Genomic DNA, 19,796 nt, shown 5'->3' with positions numbered 1-19,796 from the left:
TCTCCCTGGGAAACCCTCCACTGCCTCCCCCAGCCCTCCCTGCCCACTTGCTTCAGCTCCCTTTGTGCCTAGGTGCCTCTGTGGGTCCCACCTCTTGCCACCTTCTTACCTGGGCCCTCCAGCCATATCACATTTCTTGGAGTTGCCTGAACCCAAGCCTCTCATATTTCCACTTCTTTGCAACACTGAACCTTCAATGAAAACAGTCCTCTCTCACTTCCCAGCTTCTCTGGCCTCTCACAGTTGAAGATACTACCGTAAAGGGGCCTTCCTGGATCCCCCTGGCTGGGGGCTGGGGATGCCTATGGTTGGGGACCCACAGCTACCCTTGGCCATTGTGATCCCTGCCCTGGTTGCCTTTTATGACATATATACATCTTGACTCAGTCTCTTGTAGTCCCTTCCACCCCTGCCAAAGGAGCAGCCCTTACAGTGGGGGTGGTGCTGATGAAGTCAGATCCCTTTTAGCCTGGCTGCTAGCTCTGGAAGTGGAGGACACCAGCAAGGCCTATGGAGACAAGAAGTCTTGTTTCAGGAGCTGGGATGTGGGTCCTCACAATATTTCAATGGACTGAGGATGAGGGGAAGGGATGAGGGTGTTACATTTTGACCCACAGCATGAGCACATGTAGGATGACAACAAATATGAACCCAGTGGGCTCCTGGGACAGGGCACACCAACCTGGCTGAAGCATGATACCTCTCTGCATGCTCAGATGGGGGAACAGTATCAGAGTCAGGATTTGAGTCCAGGTTCTCCGCTACTTGCCCTTAGCTCTGGTCTCAGACCTGCTTCCTTTCAGCAATCAGGGGTTGACCTGATGACCAGGGCTCTGGACCTGTCAATGGCTTCAAAGCTGCTGGATAGGTTGCATTGAGTCTCAGAGCAGAGTCTGAGTCAAGGACAAGGCTGGGAGCACCTGTGAGGAAGGGCTTGAGGTTGAGGGAGAATGGGCAGAACTGTGCCTGGAGGACTAAGCGGTTCCATTTAATCTGGTGGCCTTGGAGACAGACAAGGAAAATGACACGGGGATGGGGCAGGAGGAGGCAAAGCCCTCCCTACCCTCAAAAGGCAGAGCCAGTGAAACATCTTTGCTAGTAGCACCAGATCCACTGGGGACCTGGATGTCCCCAGGGTGTACATCTTGGCTAGGATGTGGATGAGGTCTGTTGTCAATGTGACCTGGAGTCTGTTTTCTAGAGCCTGTTCTTGTGCTAGTCCTTGGGCCATCAGCTGGCCTCTCACTGCCTTTGTTCAACATCTGACAGTGGCCCCTGAGGGATCCAGGCCACCTCTGCTTTTACCTCTGGTGCTGGAATTAGGTGAGGCTAGACTGAAACTGTGGAGCTACCACTGCTGGGGCCAGGGCAGCAGGAGAGGGGCATTTCAGGAGGGAGGAGGGTGGTGGGCCAGCAGAGGGAGGGTGAGGAGAGGGAACAAGCCCTGTGAGCCCGCAAGAAGCAGATACTATAGTCCATCACTTCCAATAGTAGGAAGGTATTTTAATAAAAGGTGTTTATAAAGTATGTGCATAGGGAAGCCACAAGACAGAGGGTGGTCTCTTGGGTCACAGAGCTGCGACCACACCAGGTCTGAGCGGGTCAGGGAAGGGATGGTTACAGGAACCCAGTGATGAGAGGGCTTCCTGACAGCAACTGCACTATCTCTGCTCAGCTGTGGAAGACCAGTGGACTGCTGGGTTCCTGCTGAGAAAGAAAAACCCTGACCTGTCACATGCCCTTGCCTCTGTCCCTCTGAACTCCTGCTTGCTGAGGCCAGCCAGGAGCAGAGGGCAGGAGGGCCATGTTGATCATCTGTCCAGGTCGGGGAGCATGGTGACCCAGGGTGGGGAGAAGGTCTGCAGAGGGACAAGGATAGCTATAGGCAGAGGACACTTTGTGGAGCTTTGTTGCCACTGTGTCCTGGGCCTCCGGCCCTGGGTGTGTGCTTACACTAAGGGGAGATGGGGTTTTCCAAGCCCCAGCCTTGGTCTTACTGTGCTCTGGATGTCAGACTGTTGGAGCCAGAGTTGGGGCCTCCAGCCTTGCTATCCCCAGCTTTACCCTCTTGGGACCCCTATATTCTGGCAGGGGTCTCCCTTTCCAGCACCTTTTCTACTTCCTTCTTCCTCTTCTCGTGCCAGAAAATGTAGCATCTGGGCTAGGAAACAGGATAGAAATAAGTCAGGGAAGGATAAGTCAGTGTGTCCTCCCTGGGGATGCTGGGGCTTGGAAAGTAACTCACCCACTTCCAGCTACAGATGCCAGGAACAGAATAATTCCAAGGCTCACAAACCATGCAAAGGTACTCCCAGTACTGGCTGAGGATATAAAAGAGGGAGCCAGGTGTTTGGGAATAGTGAGGAATCTGGGCCTCTTCTTTCCTCCTTTTATTTGCCCACTCAGCCTCTTCTTTCTTCCTTTCATTTGCCTACTCAGTCATTTGTTTGCATACACTTACTGAGCACCCACAGTGTGCCCCGCATATTTCTATAGAGGAGTGAGACACAGTCCCTGTGCTCTAGGAGGGAGACAGAGGAAGCAGAGCAGGACAGAACAGAGGAGAAGTAGCCACTAGGAGGGCTGATGAGCCTCAGGGGGTGGGAGCTGGTCAGGGAAACATTCTTAGGAAACAGGACTTTTAGTTGGACTTTGAAAGATAAGTTGGATTTCAGTTTCATTCCCACAATTAAGGACTGAACTGTGTTCCAGGCAGAGGAAACAGAAAGTTCAAGGGCAGAAGCACAAAGCTATCTGTATGTCCAGCATGTCAGCAGCTCAGTGTGACTGGGGAGTCAGTGCTGGTGGGGGATAAGCAGGGGCTGTTTGCACAGGACCCTCCAAGGAGATGGACTTTATCTGTGGGGCAATTGGGCTATAAACAAGGAGTGTCATAGGTAGATTTGTTCCTTGAGAAGGAGTTCTTTGGTTGTTAAGATGTGGCCAAGAGGGGCAGGGAGGCCAGTTGAGAGATGCTGACATAATCCAGGTGAGAAGTGAGGATGCCTGAAGAACCATGGTAGATATAGAAATGAAAATATGGCAACTCATTTAAGAATTATTTAATAACATTTGATGATTGCATGTACCAAGTATGGGAGAGGGAGGTTCCTGATTTAGGAGGCTAAGGACTTAAATGGGGTCATTTGCTGAGAGGGGCCCTGAGAGAAGAGTAGATTTGGATAGTGGGGATAATTTTGAACAAGTCTCCAGGCATGCTGGCTTTGAGGTCCTGAGGGACCTCTGGGGGAGATGTCCTAGAAGAAGGTGGCTCTATGGCTCTGAAACTGGACATATGACATCAAGAAATTCCAGCAGGTGCTATCATCTCTGGTGAGGATGGAGTGAAAGAAGAGCTCGGGGCTGGGCAGAGGAGGAAGACAATCCAGACAGAGACAACAGCGATCTGGGATGGAGTGGGGGCAGGCTGGAGGCAGGATGACCTGCTGCCACTGACCTGGGCAAAGAGTGGGGTCTTTGCAGGTGAGGAAGTGTGTCTTGCAGTTGGCACAGTTCATGACCTCCAGTGTAGAGCGTAGGTCTGTGAGAGGAGATGGGCAGGAGCCTTAGCCAGAGCCATGTGCCCCTCACCACTCATCCCCCCACCTAGGTCCCCACACATACTCACCACAGGACTTGTTGCAGGCTGCCCGGGAGGGTGAGATGGTAGAGAAACTGAGGTGCTGGGGAGGCAGACAGAGCCAGGAAGGGTTGGGGTGTGAGCAGAAAAGGGAGCTGGGAGGAGGTGTGGACAGGCACCCAATATGTGGGCAGGGGAGGGGGCTCCTGGGGAGGCATGCAGGAGGGGCTGCAGACTGGGCTCTGCTCTTCTCAGTTCTGGGGAGGTGACTGAGCTCTGCTCTCCACAGTCCTGGGGAGGTGAAGGACTGGGTGGTGGGTGGGGGCCAGCTCCACCTCTCACCCTTCTCCTTCAGCTCCTCAGATATCTCATCCAGCTTCTCAGTAAACACCTTCTGCTGGATATGAATCTCTTCCAAAAGTGATGGTTTATCTGGGATGAAGAGGAGGAGATGGTGCTTTCATCACCCACATTTTATAGTTGGAATCAATTGCATAACTCTTTCAAGGTTGGGAATTCAAGTCATTTTTTCAAACAAAAACTGCACAGAGCACACAGATGCTGTGTCTGTCACCACTCTTCCCCACATATCCCCACCCCAGGCCAGTGGGCCTTCTGGGAGTGCCTTGGGGGACTGGGTTTTGTCAACCCAAGCTTGGGGCTTCCTCACTATCTCGGAACTTCTTGATGGCTTCATCTATGTGATTGAATAATTTGGCTGCTGCTTCTTCCATACGGTTCTGATCTGAGAATGGGACATGGGATGAAGGGCAGTTGGGGATATAAGAGCCCAGGCCAGGTAAAGGGATCCCTGGTCTTTAGGCTGTGCCTCACCAAGATACCAGGGTTCGATGAAGACATGATCCTTCAGGAATAAGGTGTGGAGGCTTTGGGAGAGCTCTGTGGGTGGCCCTGGGGTGCCCCAAAGAATCTGCAGATCATAGTCTATCAATGCAGGCAGTCCTGGCCAGCAGAGGAGACAGCTCTTCCCATTGGCAACAGGTAGGAGACAGCTGAGCAGGAGAAGCAGCATCTTCTGGGGGTCTCTCCTCTGTCCCCTTACCACCCTTCCTGGCAGTTCCATATGGAATGATGATACCCCCTTCTCCCTAGAAACCACATTCTCTTTGCAGAACAAAAGTAAATTCCGTAGGGTAAGGTGAGGGTCAGCTATGGTCCAAACTTGAGCTTTGGTGTCAGACCCAAGTCATCACCTCAATATCTTCCTCTGAAGTTGGAGTCACTGATGCTCTTGGGGAGGATTCTTGTGAGGACCAAGAAATGGCTATGTAGTCTTGTGGCTGACGGTCAGATCTCCTAATGGCATTTACCACATATGAAATAGTTCAACAGGCTGAAATTTGAGAGGTCAGGAGGGAGCGTCATAAAGAGATTAGTTGTGTAAAGAACCTGAATCACTTTTGCACACAGAGGTGGTCACTCACAGGGAAGCTTATGGAATATATAAACTAGTAGTTGTCTTGTGCCTGGCCAAGCCAGAGTGACTTAGACAGCTATTCCCATCATAGTATATACAGATTATAGACAGAGTTACAGCCTATTCTTGGATGTACAGACAGAGAATTCCTCTTTGGGCCAGCAGTTCTTATGTGTAATGTGTTGAAGAAAAGCAAAGCACCTTACTCTTCAGTAAAGAAAAAGCCATTTGGATATTTGTCACTGCTCAGCTGGTAAGTTTTGCCTTTCCATGCCATGCTTCCAATCAGCTTCTGAGTGCCTCAGGCTGGATTATGAGCGGCTGAAAGCCATCAGGCATTTGAAGAATGTTTCTTACAGGAACAAGAGACAAAAACAATGGCAAGAACTCAAAACAAAAGCAAACAAAAACCACAGGGTAAAGAAAGGGCACAAAGATATGGTGAGAAGCACAAGAAAACTTAGAAACCCACTATTTAAATTAAAATATTGTTTTCTCCAGACAGGAAGAGGCTGCCATGTAAAGGAAAAATAGAATAAGAAAGAGTTATTGAAGATTAAAAATATGATAGCAGGAATTTAAAAAATTCCATAGAAGTGTTAGGGGATAAAATTTCAGAAATCTCCCAGGCAGAAGTACAGAAAGACAGAGATAAGAAATAGGGAAGAATAAATAATGTTAAATAATCAATCCATGAAGTCCCAACATCTAGCTAATACAAGTTTCAGAAAGAAAGAACAGAGAAAATGGAGGGAAAAATTATTTATGATGGAAATGGGGTAGAAAGTATATATGAAGATGAATTTTATCTAATAGGGAGAGGGATTTGGAGGACAGGCATCCAGATTTGCCAGAAGAAATAGCAGCTGAATTGGTAAATTCTGTCAGATGGGCTCTGAGATGAGACAACGGTTGTGAATCCTGCAGAGCTGTTACTCTCCCAATGGCCTTGGACAGTTTTGGGGTGAAGGAATTAGTCTACTTTTTTTCTACTCAGGCAATGCTCTGGAACGGAAGGTGGGAAAAGCAATGCTCCCTCCCCTGATGCCCTAGTTAGCATTCAGCATGATGCAATTATGCAGGCCAGTAGATTATAATGTTTGCCATCACTCGTGAGGGGGCTCTCCCCAGCCTGTGCGAGAACAGAGTATTGACAAAAATGATATAAGGAAGAAATTTTAGAAAGACATGAGTTTCCATATTGCAGGGGCCCAGTGAAAAGGTATCCAGGGCTAGGAATAAGAAAAACCACACCAAAGCACAAAGAAAAAAATAGACTATGTACAATAATCAGAATGACTTCAGGTTTCTCAAGAGCAGTATGGGAAAGTAGTAGACAATGGGGCAATCCTTCCATATTCTGAGAAAAATATATCCATTTTAGAATTTCTAAATTTAGAATTTAGACTGAGGAAAACATCAGCAAAGGAGGAAGAAAGACTAATGCTATTTCAGCGAGACAAGGTTTAAAATTAGCCTCTATTACCTTTTCTCAGAAAGCTATTGGAGGATGTGCTCCAAGTAAATGAACAAAGCAGGCAAGCAATATGATGAAGTGAAGTGGAAGTCAGGAAATGGAGAATCTAACATTGCAGAGAGGACAGGAGAATTTCTATAGGGACCATCAAGGACTGAATGACAAGCAGTCCCAACAGTTTGGTTCTCCTTGGGTGAAGAAAGGCTTGGAGTGGGTAGTCCAGATCAGCCTCCTCTGGGTACTGGGTTCCTTTCCTGACTTGCTTAGGTCTCATTTGCTCTCCTCTGTTTTTACCTGGAAGAAATAATCTTTTCTCAAATTAGAGGTTGTGACGCTCAACACAGGCTTTTGTTTTAGGGGTGAAATAATCGGAATAGGTCTTCAGAGTGCTTTGGCATCAGGCTATTGGGAAACTCCTGCTTAAGAAAAGGGAATATTCTAATAGATGCAGTCATACTTCATAGAATTTTACCCTGAGATTTGGGGCTAAAGCCTTAGAGTGTGCTACATCTTCCTTTCCCTTAGTTTATGCTTATCCTCTTGGAAACTTGTGAGGGCAGGATTCAGGAGTCGCTTTGTCCTTGGCATGATGCCATGTCAGTTCACCCTCACATCTGGGAAGGGCAGAGAGAGAGAGAGAGAAGGAGAGAGAGAATCCCAAGCAGGCTTCGTGCTGTCAGCATAGAGCCCAATGCAGGGCTTGATCTCAAAACCATAAGGTCATGACCTGAACCAAAATCAAGAGTTGGGTGCTTAACTGACTGAGTCACCTAGGCTCCCCGTCCTCTTGTTTTTAACGTATTTCAATAGTATGTTTTGTACTTGGAATGAATTAGGAATCTGGACTGAATTAGAAGTGTAGATAATAAAGGTAGCCCTTTCCATTGCTAGGAATCTTGGGGTATTAAAGCCTCCTTTGTTATGTTGAGATTACATCCATCTTGTGCTTCCCGCAATTTGGGCATGTCTAATAACTCTCACACAGGACAGCCTATCAAGTCTTTGAAGACACAAATCAAGCTTCCTTTTTTGAGGCCAAACATCGTCTCTCTGGCCCAAGATATTTTTTAGGTTCCCATCTTAGAATATGGTTTCGTGTCTTCTCCACATTCTGATTTCTCTCCTTTCAAATCATCTCTCTCTGCCATTGGCAGGACAGAATTTGCAACTGGATCATCTTTGAAATTGGCATAGTTTGTTTGATAACTTCCTATCTCCATCACCAGTATGGATTTCCCCACATATTGTTTCATAACGAATTTCCACAAACCTAGTGGCCTAAAACAATGCCCATTAATCATCTTATGTTGTATTATAGGTCGTTAAGTTTGTGCACGGCTGACCTGGGTTCTCTATTCAGGGTCTCACAAGGCTGAAATTGTGATGTTATAAAGTTGACCTTGAAAAACGTGGGTTTGAACTGTTTGGGTTCATTTATAAGCACAATCTTTTTTTTCAGTACATACAGTAGAGTACTATAAGTGCATTTTCTCTTCCTTATGACTTTCTTAACATTTTCTTTTCTCTAGCTTATTGTAAGAAAAAAAGTATATAACCTACAAAATATGGATTAATCAACTATTTATGTTATTGGTAAGGTTTCAGGTCAACAGTAGGCTATTAGGGAGTGTCTGGGTGGCTCAGTACATTAAGCGTCTGACTTTGGCTCAGGTCATGATCTCATGGCTCCTGGGTTCAAGTCTTGCATCGGGTTCTGTGCTGACAGCTTGGAGCTTGGAGCCTGCTTCCGTTTCTGTGCCTCCCTCTCTCTCTGCCCCTCCCCTGCTCGCACTCTGTCTCTGTCTCTGTCTCTCTCTCTCAAAAATAAATAAACATTAAATGGAACAAAACAAAACAAAAACCAGTAGTCTATTAGTAGTTAAGTTTTTGGGGCATCAAAAGTTATGTGTGGATTTTCCATTGTGTCAAGGGGTTGGTGCTCCTAACCCCTACATTGTTCAAGGATCAACTGCATATCATAATCTAATCACAGGACTGAAATCCTTTATATTGACAGGCCAGAGGACTGTATGTTCAAGGCCAGAGGATTATACTGGGTGTGGACACCAGGGAATGAGAATATTGGGGATCATCATGGAATGCTGCCCAGGCCCAAGCTTTTGATTCACAGATGCTGAGTTGTGGGGATGTTAGGGTAGTATCAGTGAGAGATCCAGGGACAAGTGGAACATTACACAGACACCTATTTTTATGAAGCGCAAAACCAGATTAGCTCAGTTGGTTGGCAAAACTATTTTAGAGGTTATTGGCTTGTAAATCCAGTGCAGTTGTTATAAGGAAGCTTGGTTGAGATGGTGTTTGATAAATCCATGAGGTTGGTATCTGCTTGGTCAATGCCTTTACAAGAGGTTGGATTTAGTTGTTTGATTTTTTAATGAAAAAATTAGAAAAAATTCCTTACCAGATGACCCATCATAAATGAAATATTCATTTCATTTTCTTTCTGGTTAAAACTCATGTCTTGAAATGCTTTGTTGTATCTACTTAGAATGATCAATGGGTGTGCCTGGGGGGATTTCTCCTGCAGAACTTGTTGGGTAGAGAACATTAAAATTGCATGAAGCCATTCATGTAATTTTAATGACCATCAAAAGAATTTTGACTAGAATTGGGAGGAATTTAAAGTGAGATGCTTCTTCTGGGAAAGGCTGAGGCCATAGTCCTTTGGTATTCAAGGAGGCAAGGTCAAGCATCTATAGGACATTTCTCCATCCGCCCCTACTTCTGGTCAGAGACGTTCTCTCCACAATCAAGGGTCAAGGAAAGAGGGTCTGCAAGACAAGGAGATCCTGGCCATCTTCTTGCTACTCCTAGAGAATCATTCAGGGCTTGAGATAGGCATGGCCTTAAGGGGACTTGGTGACCTATGTGTTCCTCCCAGGAGGAGAGAGCTGAGGCTCAGGATGGGAACCGATAAAGGTTTAAGTCCAACCTTGTGCCTTCCAGACCAATGCTTACCACCCTACACTCACACCATCTATTGCTCAAGTTTTCCATTTTATTCTCACTGAACGGTGGCATTCGTAAAGCCTACTAAGCTTTCTCCATCTTACGGTGATTTCCATATCTTCTGATCCCTCTGATTGCCATGTCTAAGTTTTTCATTAGGCAATTAGCTGTGTGCTGATTTGGGACACATTTTTTGCTACTGATTTAAAATGTAATTAAGATCCAGTGTAAGCCATGCTCCCCCCAGATCTTTACCAGCCTGCTTTTAAAGTATAGGGTCACAGGGCACTTACGTGGCTCAGTTGGTTGAGCATATGACTCCTGGTTTCAGCTCAGGTCATGATCTCATGGTTTGTGGGATCGAGCCACATGTCGGGCTCCACACTGGGAATGGAGCCTTCTTGGGGTCTCTCTCTCTCTCTCTCTCTCTCTCTCCCCCCCCTCCCTTAGCCTGTACTCCACTCATTCTCTCTCTCTCTCTCCCAAAAATATTATATAGGGTCACAATCACAATAACATTTCTCCAGGTCATCTTTTTTTTTTTTTTTAACATTTATTTATTATTGAGAGAGCATGAACAGGGGAGGGGCAGAGAGAGGGGGAGACACAGAATCGGAAGCAGGCTCCAGGCTCTGAGCTGTCAGCATAGAGCCCAATGCGGGGCCTGAACTCACAAACTGCAAAATCATGACCTGAGCTGAAGTCAGACGCTCAACTGATTGAGCCACCCAGGGGCCCCTCTCCAGGTCATCTCTTTGCAAGGTCTCAGCTCTTATGGCTCTCCTGCTGTCAGTAGTTTGGACAGTCCTCAGGTCATGTCCCCTCATGGCTGTGAGCACAGTTCATGCAGCTGGCCTGAAGTATCTGCTCCTGTCTCTGGAGGTGAGCTCCCCATTGTCACTCTCCACATACTATATTCTCAGCCTCTTCTTCCCTACTTTGGATGCGGGGTGTTCTGGCTCCTTGCCGAGTGCCTAGGACTCTCCTGATTCCCCTTATGAGACCCTGGACCTCCACTACTGCCCTAGAGAAGAAGGAGAAAATGGCTCCTCTTATATATCCGTAAGTCTAAAGCAGAATGTCTGTGTTCTAAGGCTCTGGGGGTAATTCTGATATTACTTGCTTTCTTCCAATGGTTATATGCAGTAGCCCTTGATGCAAGCTTGCTTATGTCTCTTTGTTCCTTACAGTAAGTTCTTTCTCATAAGGGTCCTTGAAAAAAAGGATGGAGCCTTTCCAGAAGTCTTGAAGACAAGTCTGAATTCTAAAGTAAATGTGTCACATAGAGACAATGGCTAAATTTATACTGGTCAGAAGTAGTCTTGAGGGGGCAAGTCTCCAGTTACCAAATGGGCTATTTGGTAGCCCATTGAGCTATTCCCTGGAGAAGCAGGAGAAGATCCTCAAGTATGGGATGACTCCACCCTCCATACTCTTGGTTGTTGGTGCTTGTGTAGAGCAGAACAGGGCCTTTGGAGGTTGGAAGGCCAGGGCTATACTGGGGACTAGGACACCTTTTCTCTGATGAGCTAGCCATAAAAGCTGTTATGGTGTATACCAGTAGTCAGGAAAATGTGCCATTGCCAAGAAAATTGGACATCTTTGAAGAACATAGGGGACTCCCTGTCCTTTTATGCAACAAGAGATACTGGGAACACACATCTGTGCAAAGAGCATTAAGCACAGACTTGTTCATCAGTAGGGGAAGGACACAGCCTTAAGGCCAATGATGCGTGCACATAGCTAAGGGATCTGCAAGGAGGAATTAGGGGGCTCATTCAGAGGAGGAAGCCAAAGTCGTAGTGGCCTGCTCCTGCCTGAAGGCCCTCACTCCTAGGGACTTGAACACAGAGAAGTTTTGTGTCTCCATGGACTCCAATTATATAAACCTTGTCAGCCACACTGAGGGTCAGAGTCTTAGGCCCCAGGTGAATGGAATCCATGGCCACTGCCATCCACCACCACCAACCAAGAAGCAGTGGAGATGCGGTGAAGGGGTAGACTGGACTCACTGTGGTATTTTCTCCTCGTGGAAATGAGGAAATGGGGGAAATAGATGTTCACGCAGTCTTCCCTGAGCCGGAACTGGATTTGAAATCTTGCTCTGGATATTTCCCTGTTGTATGATTTTGGACCAGTTTCTTCATGTCCCTAAGCCTCAGTATCCTCATCTTCAAAATGGGGATAATTAAAGCACCATCTCCTGGGGGGTTTTGTGAATATGTGTGTCAAGTACTTCACATAATGCAGTGCTCAATTTCTCTAAGGTCCTTACCCTTCCCCTTGGATGGACCTGAATGCAAATTGACTCTGTTGCCAAATAACAATAACTAAGAATTGTGAAGTGTGTACTGTGGTCAACCACAAAAGATACCTTTAGACATGCACAATCAATGGGTGTCCTCCTGCTAGAGACCAGTGTGCTCAGGTACCAGGCAGTGGGCTTTGTGCTGTTGGGAGCTGCATAGCCATGTGGCTGGCAGCCCAGGTACATGTGCAGGGGCGTGTGTGCACGTGTGCATGCGCGCACGCACACACACACACACACACACACAAACCCACAAGCATGTGTACATGCTAAGGTAGGCTTCTTACCTAAGGTAAGATCAATAGCTGACTGCTGTTGACATTCGCATCTGGGACATAGTCATTTAAGCACTTATGCCTGTAGGATGCTGGAAATCAATTGCTCTGGGGCAGAGCAAATGGGATGGGGACCTAGTCAGCACTGAAGACTGTGAGTGGTGAGGCCACTGTGGGTGGGAGCTGAACAAGACTTCTCTGGTGGCCAGGGAGAGCCTTGCAACAGAGAAGCCAAAGCTCCTGGCTGCTGGGTGAGCTTTCCCAGTCTCCTCCTGTGTCAGGTGCTGTGGGCCTTTCCCACACATCTAGGAAACGTCATTTACTGTGCCTGCAGCTTTCTGAGGGCTGTGCTAGTGGCTCCAGAGAGATGAAGGAATGAACAGCCTTCCACCATGCCTGGGAGGAGGCAGGCGATTGCTCCCTCTGGGCTATTTACATTGCTGGGATGCTAAAGGGTGGGTTGTAGTGGCTGTGGACTATGGGGCACTGCGTCCAGCCTGGAGTGGATGCTCGGTAGGGCTGGTTGTTGGGGTGCAGGTCTGGACCTGGCTCAGCAGCCAGCTGGAGGGGACAGGAGAGGCCTGGAGGGGTCTGCCTTCCCTTGCTTGGAGCTTGGCTGTGCTGTGGGAGGCCTGCCAGGTCCTGCTCTGTGCTCCCATGCTTCCAGTAAGCTCTTCCTCTCATTCATCATCCTTTCCAGCCACAGCATAGCCAAGGATTCCCCAGAGCCTTGGGATTTGTCTTCTGATGTGAAGGGTCCACAGGGCCGTGGACCAGATGACTCTGCTCTGGGTGTCACCATGGAGGGGGTGGGGATGTGTGTGCAGCTTGCTCCTTCCTACCCCTTTCCTGGCTTCTACACCTGGAGCCTGCATGTTCTCACTGCCTTCCTAGCCACAGCTGCGTTTTGGGAAAAAAAATCTGCTCCCCCTCACTTACGTTTCAGTAGGTACCAGAGTGTCCTTTCTGTTGGGGGAATTTGACTTCCTTGCTGTGGAAGGAGGGGCTTTGTCCTCTGTATTTTAAGCTTCAGGGGGACACAGCTATCGTTTCAGAACCTGCTGTGAGCCAAGTGCTTTATCCACATAATCACATTTAATCTTTACAATAACTATATCGGTCCAGGTAGGCAAGGTCGGGCTCTAATCACATACCCTCACCTTTCAGTGGGCTAAAAAACAAAAAAACAAACAAAAACAAAGACTTATTTTTTCTTTATGTTACTTATCCATATGGGTTGACTGGGGCTCTGCTCATCAGAGCCACTCAGAGATCAGACAGATAAAGTAGCCCCTCTTTTGGACCTTGTGGGGCACCATCCCACACAAGAAGAGAAAGAGCATGGGAGGTCATATGTAGGCACTTAAAGGCTCTAGCACGCAAGCAGTAGAGGTTGCTTCCATTCATGAGTCATAGGGTAGATCTAGGCAAATGGCCTTTTCCAACCTCAGTGATGTGGTCACTTACAAAGTTATGGTCAGCTTACAGACGTGCCATTTTACAAAGCGGCTAGAAAGAGCCTTTTGGCCAAAACCTCCTTCTCCTCCTGCCAGCTGCCCAGAGGAGAAGGGACAATGCTTGGTGACCAGCAAGGATGATTGCCACACCAGCCCATGGGGCAAAAATGAGCATTCTTGTGGGATGCGCACCTGATGTGAGGTGCACCTGTGATGAAACAGCAGATAAAAATCGAGATCTCTCTGACTTGAAGATCCATGCCCCGTGTGAACAGTTTTACTTTTCCAGCTTGTTAATATTTATTATCAGGAGTCATTTACAGAATGCTACAGTGTTTTAAACTCATGCAGAGCTCCAGCCTAGGAAATTGTCACATGCAAAAGAATGAATTGGGACCACTATCTGACACCATTCACAAAAATCAATTCAAAATTAAATAAAGACTTTATGGTTTCAGTAAAACTCTTAGAAGAACACATTGTCAGTAAGCTATTTGACACTGGTCTTAGAGATTTTTGGGGGGATCTGTCTTCTCAAGCGAGGGTGACAAAAGCAAAAATAAACAAATGGAACTACATCACCATAAACGGCTTTTGCACAATGAAAGAAACAAAACCAAAAGGCACCCTAATGAATGGGAGAAGATATTTGCAAATGATATATCTGGTAAGGGATTAATATGCAAAATATATAAGGAATTCAAATAGCTCAGTCTTTAAAAAATATAGTTTAAAAATAGGCAGAGGAACCGAATAGATATTTTTTCAAAGAAGACATCCAGTTGGCCAACAGACACATGGAAAGATGCTTATTATCACTTACCATCCAGCCAATACAAATCAAAACCACACCGAGATATTATCTCCCACCTGTCAGAATGGCTAGTTTCAAAAAGACAAGAAATGGCTAGTTTCAAAAAGACAAGAGGTTGTGGAGAAAGGGGAACCGTCATTCACTGCTCACTGCTAGTGAGAATGCAAATTGGTGCAGGGGTGCCATTTTCCAGTTATAAAATAAATAAGTCACAGCGATGTAATGTACAGCATGGGGAATACAGTCCACAATATTGCAACAACTTTGTATGGTGACAGATGGTAACTAGACTTATTGTGGTGACCGTTCTATAATCTATGTAAATATTGAATCACTATGTTGTGCACTTGGAACTAACAGAATATTGTATGTCAACTCAATTGTTCTTCAGATAAAAAGCAAATTGTTGATGGGTTTTAAGGGGGGCCCTTGTTGGGATGAACACTGAGTGTTATATGTAAGAGATGAATCACTAAGTTCTATTCTTGAAACCATTATTACACTGTATGTTAACTAACTTGGATTTAAATAAAATTAAAAAAAACCCAAAACGAAAAAACAAACAAGAAAATGATGAAGTCCTTAGGAAACCCAAAGAGGAAGTGTTTGGGGGCAGTCAATGATATTGACTGTTCCTGCTATTTCTCCAGTGGGGCTCTGTAGCTCAATCAGAAGGCACTGAGGCGGGAAAAGAAAGAGTGTCTGAGTGTGTGCTCTGTAAATGGAGCTTCATTGCACCAGTGAACTCCTGCAAAGAGGTGTGGCTATCCTGATTTTACACATGCTGAAAGCAGGGCTCAGAGAGGGTAAGGGGCGTGCTGGTGCCACACAGCAAGAAACTGCAAGCTGAGGCCATTTGAACCCTGTCCTGAACCCTCTGAGCACAGCCACACACAGCCCCTTACGACACTCCACTTGCCCCAGGAGTGTTAGGTTGATCAGTGATCCTGGCTGGGGACATCTGAGGATATTTAAGGCCATAGGAGATACTAGGTGCCAGTGAGGACTGCTGGCTGTGTCTGGCAGTTTCTGGTCCAAGAGCTGTGGGGCTGGGTGTCTCCCTGGGGCCAGGGGAGGCAGAAGCCAGGACAAAGAGGAAGACTGTAGGTTCCACAAGCACTGTGGGCCACGGCCCAGGGTCAGGGTGCAGGATATTGTGGGAGCCTGGCCCTTCCATGTCCCTCTCTGTGGGCTGTGTGGCTCTCGGGAGCTGGAGGCTGGAACCCCCAGGCCCGCTCAGGGTTGGGGCAGCCATCCTGGAAGGCCACTCCCCCACCCCCCAGCAGCAAGGGAGCCACATCCATCAGCCAGTCTCCAAGGGAACAAGCATCTGCAGCTGAACTTTTCCTTCCTCCATTTTCCCTCTTCCCTGGCATTTCATCTGGAGGAGAGATTGACACTGGATACTGATCAAGCTTTGCAGACAACCTGGCCCTCAGTCCTCCCTGTATGGTAGGCACTTCTATGTCCATTTTAAGGATGGAGGGACCAAGGCTTAGGAGATGGCTCCTCTGAGGCTGTCTGGTTAGTGATGGGCAGAGCAAGGCATTGACCCAGGCCTCTGAGCATGACAGGCTGCCTGCACACCCATCACTGAGAGGAGAGGGCCAAGAGGTGTCGGGGCTGCATGGGGTACAGGCCATCTGCCCAGATCCTGGATGACCCTCTTGCTGGTGCAGCTGTGGGTACAGTGAAGCCCAGTGAGGAACCAAGGCCTTTACAAGTAGAGGTGGGAGGTCTGAAAGCCTGCCTTTGGGAGGGGCGGTGGGGATGTAGGGCTAGGCTCTGGGAGGGGCTGGGAGGTCCCCAAAGTGGAAAGCATGAGCAGAGACATAGCAGGGGAGGAGAAGGGTTCCCCTAGGTCTGAGGGAATACTCTGATAGGTAGATTTTGGAGCACTCATATCTTTATAAGGAACAACTTTCTGACATGGGCAGTCACCTGCTCTGTTAGGGCTCCAGGGTCAGAGAGCTTCCTGCAGAATCTGAGCACAGTCCCGAAACCAGCCACATATTGGGCAAGTCATTTACCCCCTAGGGGTGAAAATAATGATGCCTATTTCATAAAGTTGTCACGGGAATTATTTAAAATCATTAAAGAGCCCAGCACATAGTAAGTACCGTAAATAATAAGGATGGTAATAATAAGAATAATCACGATGCCAGCTGCTAGCATGGTTAATATTATTGCACGAAGCGACGTCATGAGCTCCTGGCACCACCACTTGCCAAACCATGACCCGGTGGGAGTTGGGCTGGCTGCTACAGAGGAGATCTCCGTGGTGGAGGGAGACGGAACCTGCCACGTGTAGGTCCCTCCACCTGAGTTTGATTCTGGCTTTGATGAGTTGAGTGATCTTAGACAGGGTACACGCCCTCACGGGACCTCAGTTGGTTCCTTCGTAGGCTCTTCTCTCCTATCTGAGTTGTGGGAGAACATTTCAACCCAACACAGGCTCCTGCGGGTGATGAAGCACTGCGTCTGAGTGTGACAATGAGACATGGCTCCATCTGCAGAGCTAAGGGCTAAGGATGGCTTTCCCAGGGCTTGGTGCTTCTGCACGGTTGCTCTGGGGCTTTGGGCTAAGACCCCTCTGCAGGCTTCCACCCAGGGCAGTTGGCTTGAAAGCCCCGGGTTCCACGCATTCCTTTAATGGGCCCTGGTGCTCACTGAAGCAAAGTGCACAAAAACTCCTTGTAAATGCCTGGTAATGTGGCTCAGAACCAGGCCCTGCAGGATTATTAGAGCCATCCATATTAATTACACTGAAAATCACTTATACGCTTTACATAATACAGCTGCATGTACCATTTCCCAGCTCTGAGCCAAGCCTGGCAGGGCTCTCCTTCTCTGGGGTGGGGGACACCTTCTTCAGGCCACATTTCCTTGTTTCCCCTCCCTGGGTGTTTCTTTACTGCCCCTTGTCTTGGCGGGCCATGGGCTCAGGGCTGGGCTCTCGGGCCGACTGAGCCCTCCTGGTGTGGGCGCCACCCAGATTCTTCACACCCAGCATCTTACTGAACCCTTAGCGTGACCCGGTGAGGCCTGTATTCTGTCGTCATTTTACAGATGAGAAAACAGGCTCAGAAAGGCTAAGTAACTTGCTTAAAGCAACACAGTTAAGAAATGGTGGCTGCAAGAAGGAAAGTTCCTCTTCTGCCTTCCACTGGGCGATGCCTCCTTCTGCCCTTCAACCTCACCTGCCCAGTGCAGCTTCTGTGGTTTCAGGAGGTGGTGATGAGAGGAAATTGTGTCCTCCTCTAAGGCACCATCCCTTTCCCCCACCCCCACATAGCCCCAGAAAGCATGCACACACACACCACCACAACCACCCCCTGCACACTGCACACACACACACACCACACACCACCACACACCACCCCCTGCACACTGCACACACACACACACACACACACCACACACCCCCCCCCATTGTACATACACATACCACACACCACCAGTACCACCACACTCACTGAACACACACACACACACACACACACACCACCCCTTACACACTGAGCACACACACACACACACCACCCCCCCTGCACACACACACACACACCACCCCCCCACACTGCACACACACACACACACACCACACCACCACACACCACCCCCTGCACATTGCACACACACACACACCACACACCACCCCCCCATTGCACATACACACACCATACACCACCAGTACCACCACACTCACTGAGCACACACACACACCACCACACACCACCCCTTACACACTGAGCACACACACACACACACCACCCCCCCTGCACACACACACACACACCACCCCCCCACACTGCACACACACACACACATACACACACACATACACACCACACCACCACATACCACCCCCTGCACACTGCACACACACACACACACCACACACCACCACACACCACTCCCTGCACATTGCACACACACACACACCACACACCATCCCCCCATTTCACATACACACATCATACACCACCAGTACCACCACACTCACTGAGCACACACACACCACCACACACCACCCCTTACACACTGAGCACACACACACACACACACACACCACCCCCCCACTGCACACACACACACACACACCACCCCCCACACTGCACACAGACACACACACACCACACCACCACACACCACCCCCTGCACACTGCACACACACACACACACACACCACACACCACCCCCATTGCACATACACACACCACACACCACCAGTACCACCACACACACTGAGCACACACACACCACCACACACCACCCCCCCACTGCACACACACACACCACCACACACCACCCCCTGCACACTGCACACACACACACACCACACACCACACACCACCCCCCCATTGCACATACACACACCACACACCACCAGTACCACCACACTCACTGAGCACACACACCACCACCACACACCACCACCAACCATCCCCACCCACATACTACACACACACACACCATCACCACCACTACACACCCCAGCACACACCACCTCCCTACACCCCCCCCCCCGCACAGTACACACATACACCACCAGCACCACCACACACCACTCGCTGCACACACACACACCACCTCCACACACACTGCACACACACACACACATCGCCACCACACACCACCACCACATACACTGTACACACACACTATCACCACCATCACACTCCACCCACATACTACACACATACACTACCAACACCGCCACACACTGCACACAAACCTCCACTACTGCCACACACTGCCCACACCATCCACACTGCAACAGCCACCACCCCCACACACATGCATATGCCACCACATGTACTGCAAACACACACACCACACATGCACACACACATGCTCACACTCATGCATCATCTCCCACTCACAATCCTCTGCTCCCATCTAGTTCAGGCCTGGGTCTCTCCATTAAAGCATCATTATGCAGGGTAATGCTGGGTTCCCCAAGCCCTGTGCACATGGGGTAGACCCTGAAGGTAAGGACTTAGTTGGGCTGTGAGCTACTCAGGAAGAAAGCATGCTTTGGAGTCAGTCTTGGGAGCTGGCCTCCCCTGTGAAGCAGGAGCTAAAAGAGCCCAGGGAGGGTGCTCAGGTCTAAAGAACATTGCATGGCTGTTGGAGTTTGGGCCTGAAGGGGTTCCTCCATAGATCTGGAGATGACTGGGAACTTAAAGTAGAAACCAAGGGCCAGATATCAAGAGCAAAAAAAGAAAAAAAAATAATACAGATTTAGCATACACCTACCATGGCCACATCCCTGTGCTATTTTGCCCAAGGGGAGATGAGCCATGTCACTTGGCCATGGAGGAGGTAGGCAAGGGAGGGAGGGAGAGGAGGGGGGAGGCAGAATGGGGAGGAGCAGAAGCCTGCCTGCAGGGGTCACAGCGGCTGGGGGGTTCTCAAAGGAAAGGAGCAGAGAGGGAGGTGAGGAAGGGGGGACTGTCAGAGTCAGATGTTGG

The 19,796-nt window shown here is 48.5% G+C and overlaps 1 protein-coding gene across 8 annotated transcripts; it reads right to left on the bottom strand.

The window, feature by feature from the left end:
• Positions 1–1,512: 1,512 nt before the first annotated feature.
• TEX51 (testis expressed 51) lies at positions 1,513–4,634 on the bottom strand. 8 transcript variants are annotated; one of them, XR_007155004.1, is made up of 8 exons: positions 4,415–4,634; positions 4,251–4,325; positions 3,923–4,012; positions 3,629–3,646; positions 3,458–3,541; positions 2,246–2,321; positions 1,998–2,156; positions 1,513–1,704 (listed from the first exon to the last, which is right to left on the bottom strand). XR_007155004.1 is itself a non-coding variant. In XM_047872369.1 (8 exons), exons 1-7 carry the CDS (start codon positions 4,611–4,613, stop codon positions 2,116–2,118), a joined length of 588 nt encoding a protein of 195 aa, XP_047728325.1. In that variant the 5' UTR covers positions 4,614–4,634; the 3' UTR covers positions 1,513–1,707; positions 2,111–2,115. The 8 variants fall into 8 exon arrangements, 7 of the variants coding, with proteins under 7 accessions (XP_047728325.1, XP_047728323.1, XP_047728320.1 ...); XM_047872369.1 differs by having other exon boundaries at positions 1,513–1,707; positions 2,111–2,161; XM_047872367.1 differs by having other exon boundaries at positions 2,111–2,161.
• Positions 4,635–19,796: the final 15,162 nt, after the last annotated feature.

The sequence above is a fragment of the Prionailurus viverrinus genome, chromosome C1 (genome assembly GCF_022837055.1).
Source record: "Prionailurus viverrinus isolate Anna chromosome C1, UM_Priviv_1.0, whole genome shotgun sequence".
Classification (NCBI taxonomy): Eukaryota; Metazoa; Chordata; class Mammalia; order Carnivora; family Felidae; genus Prionailurus; species Prionailurus viverrinus.
This window is presented reverse-complemented; position numbering and strand designations above follow the sequence as displayed.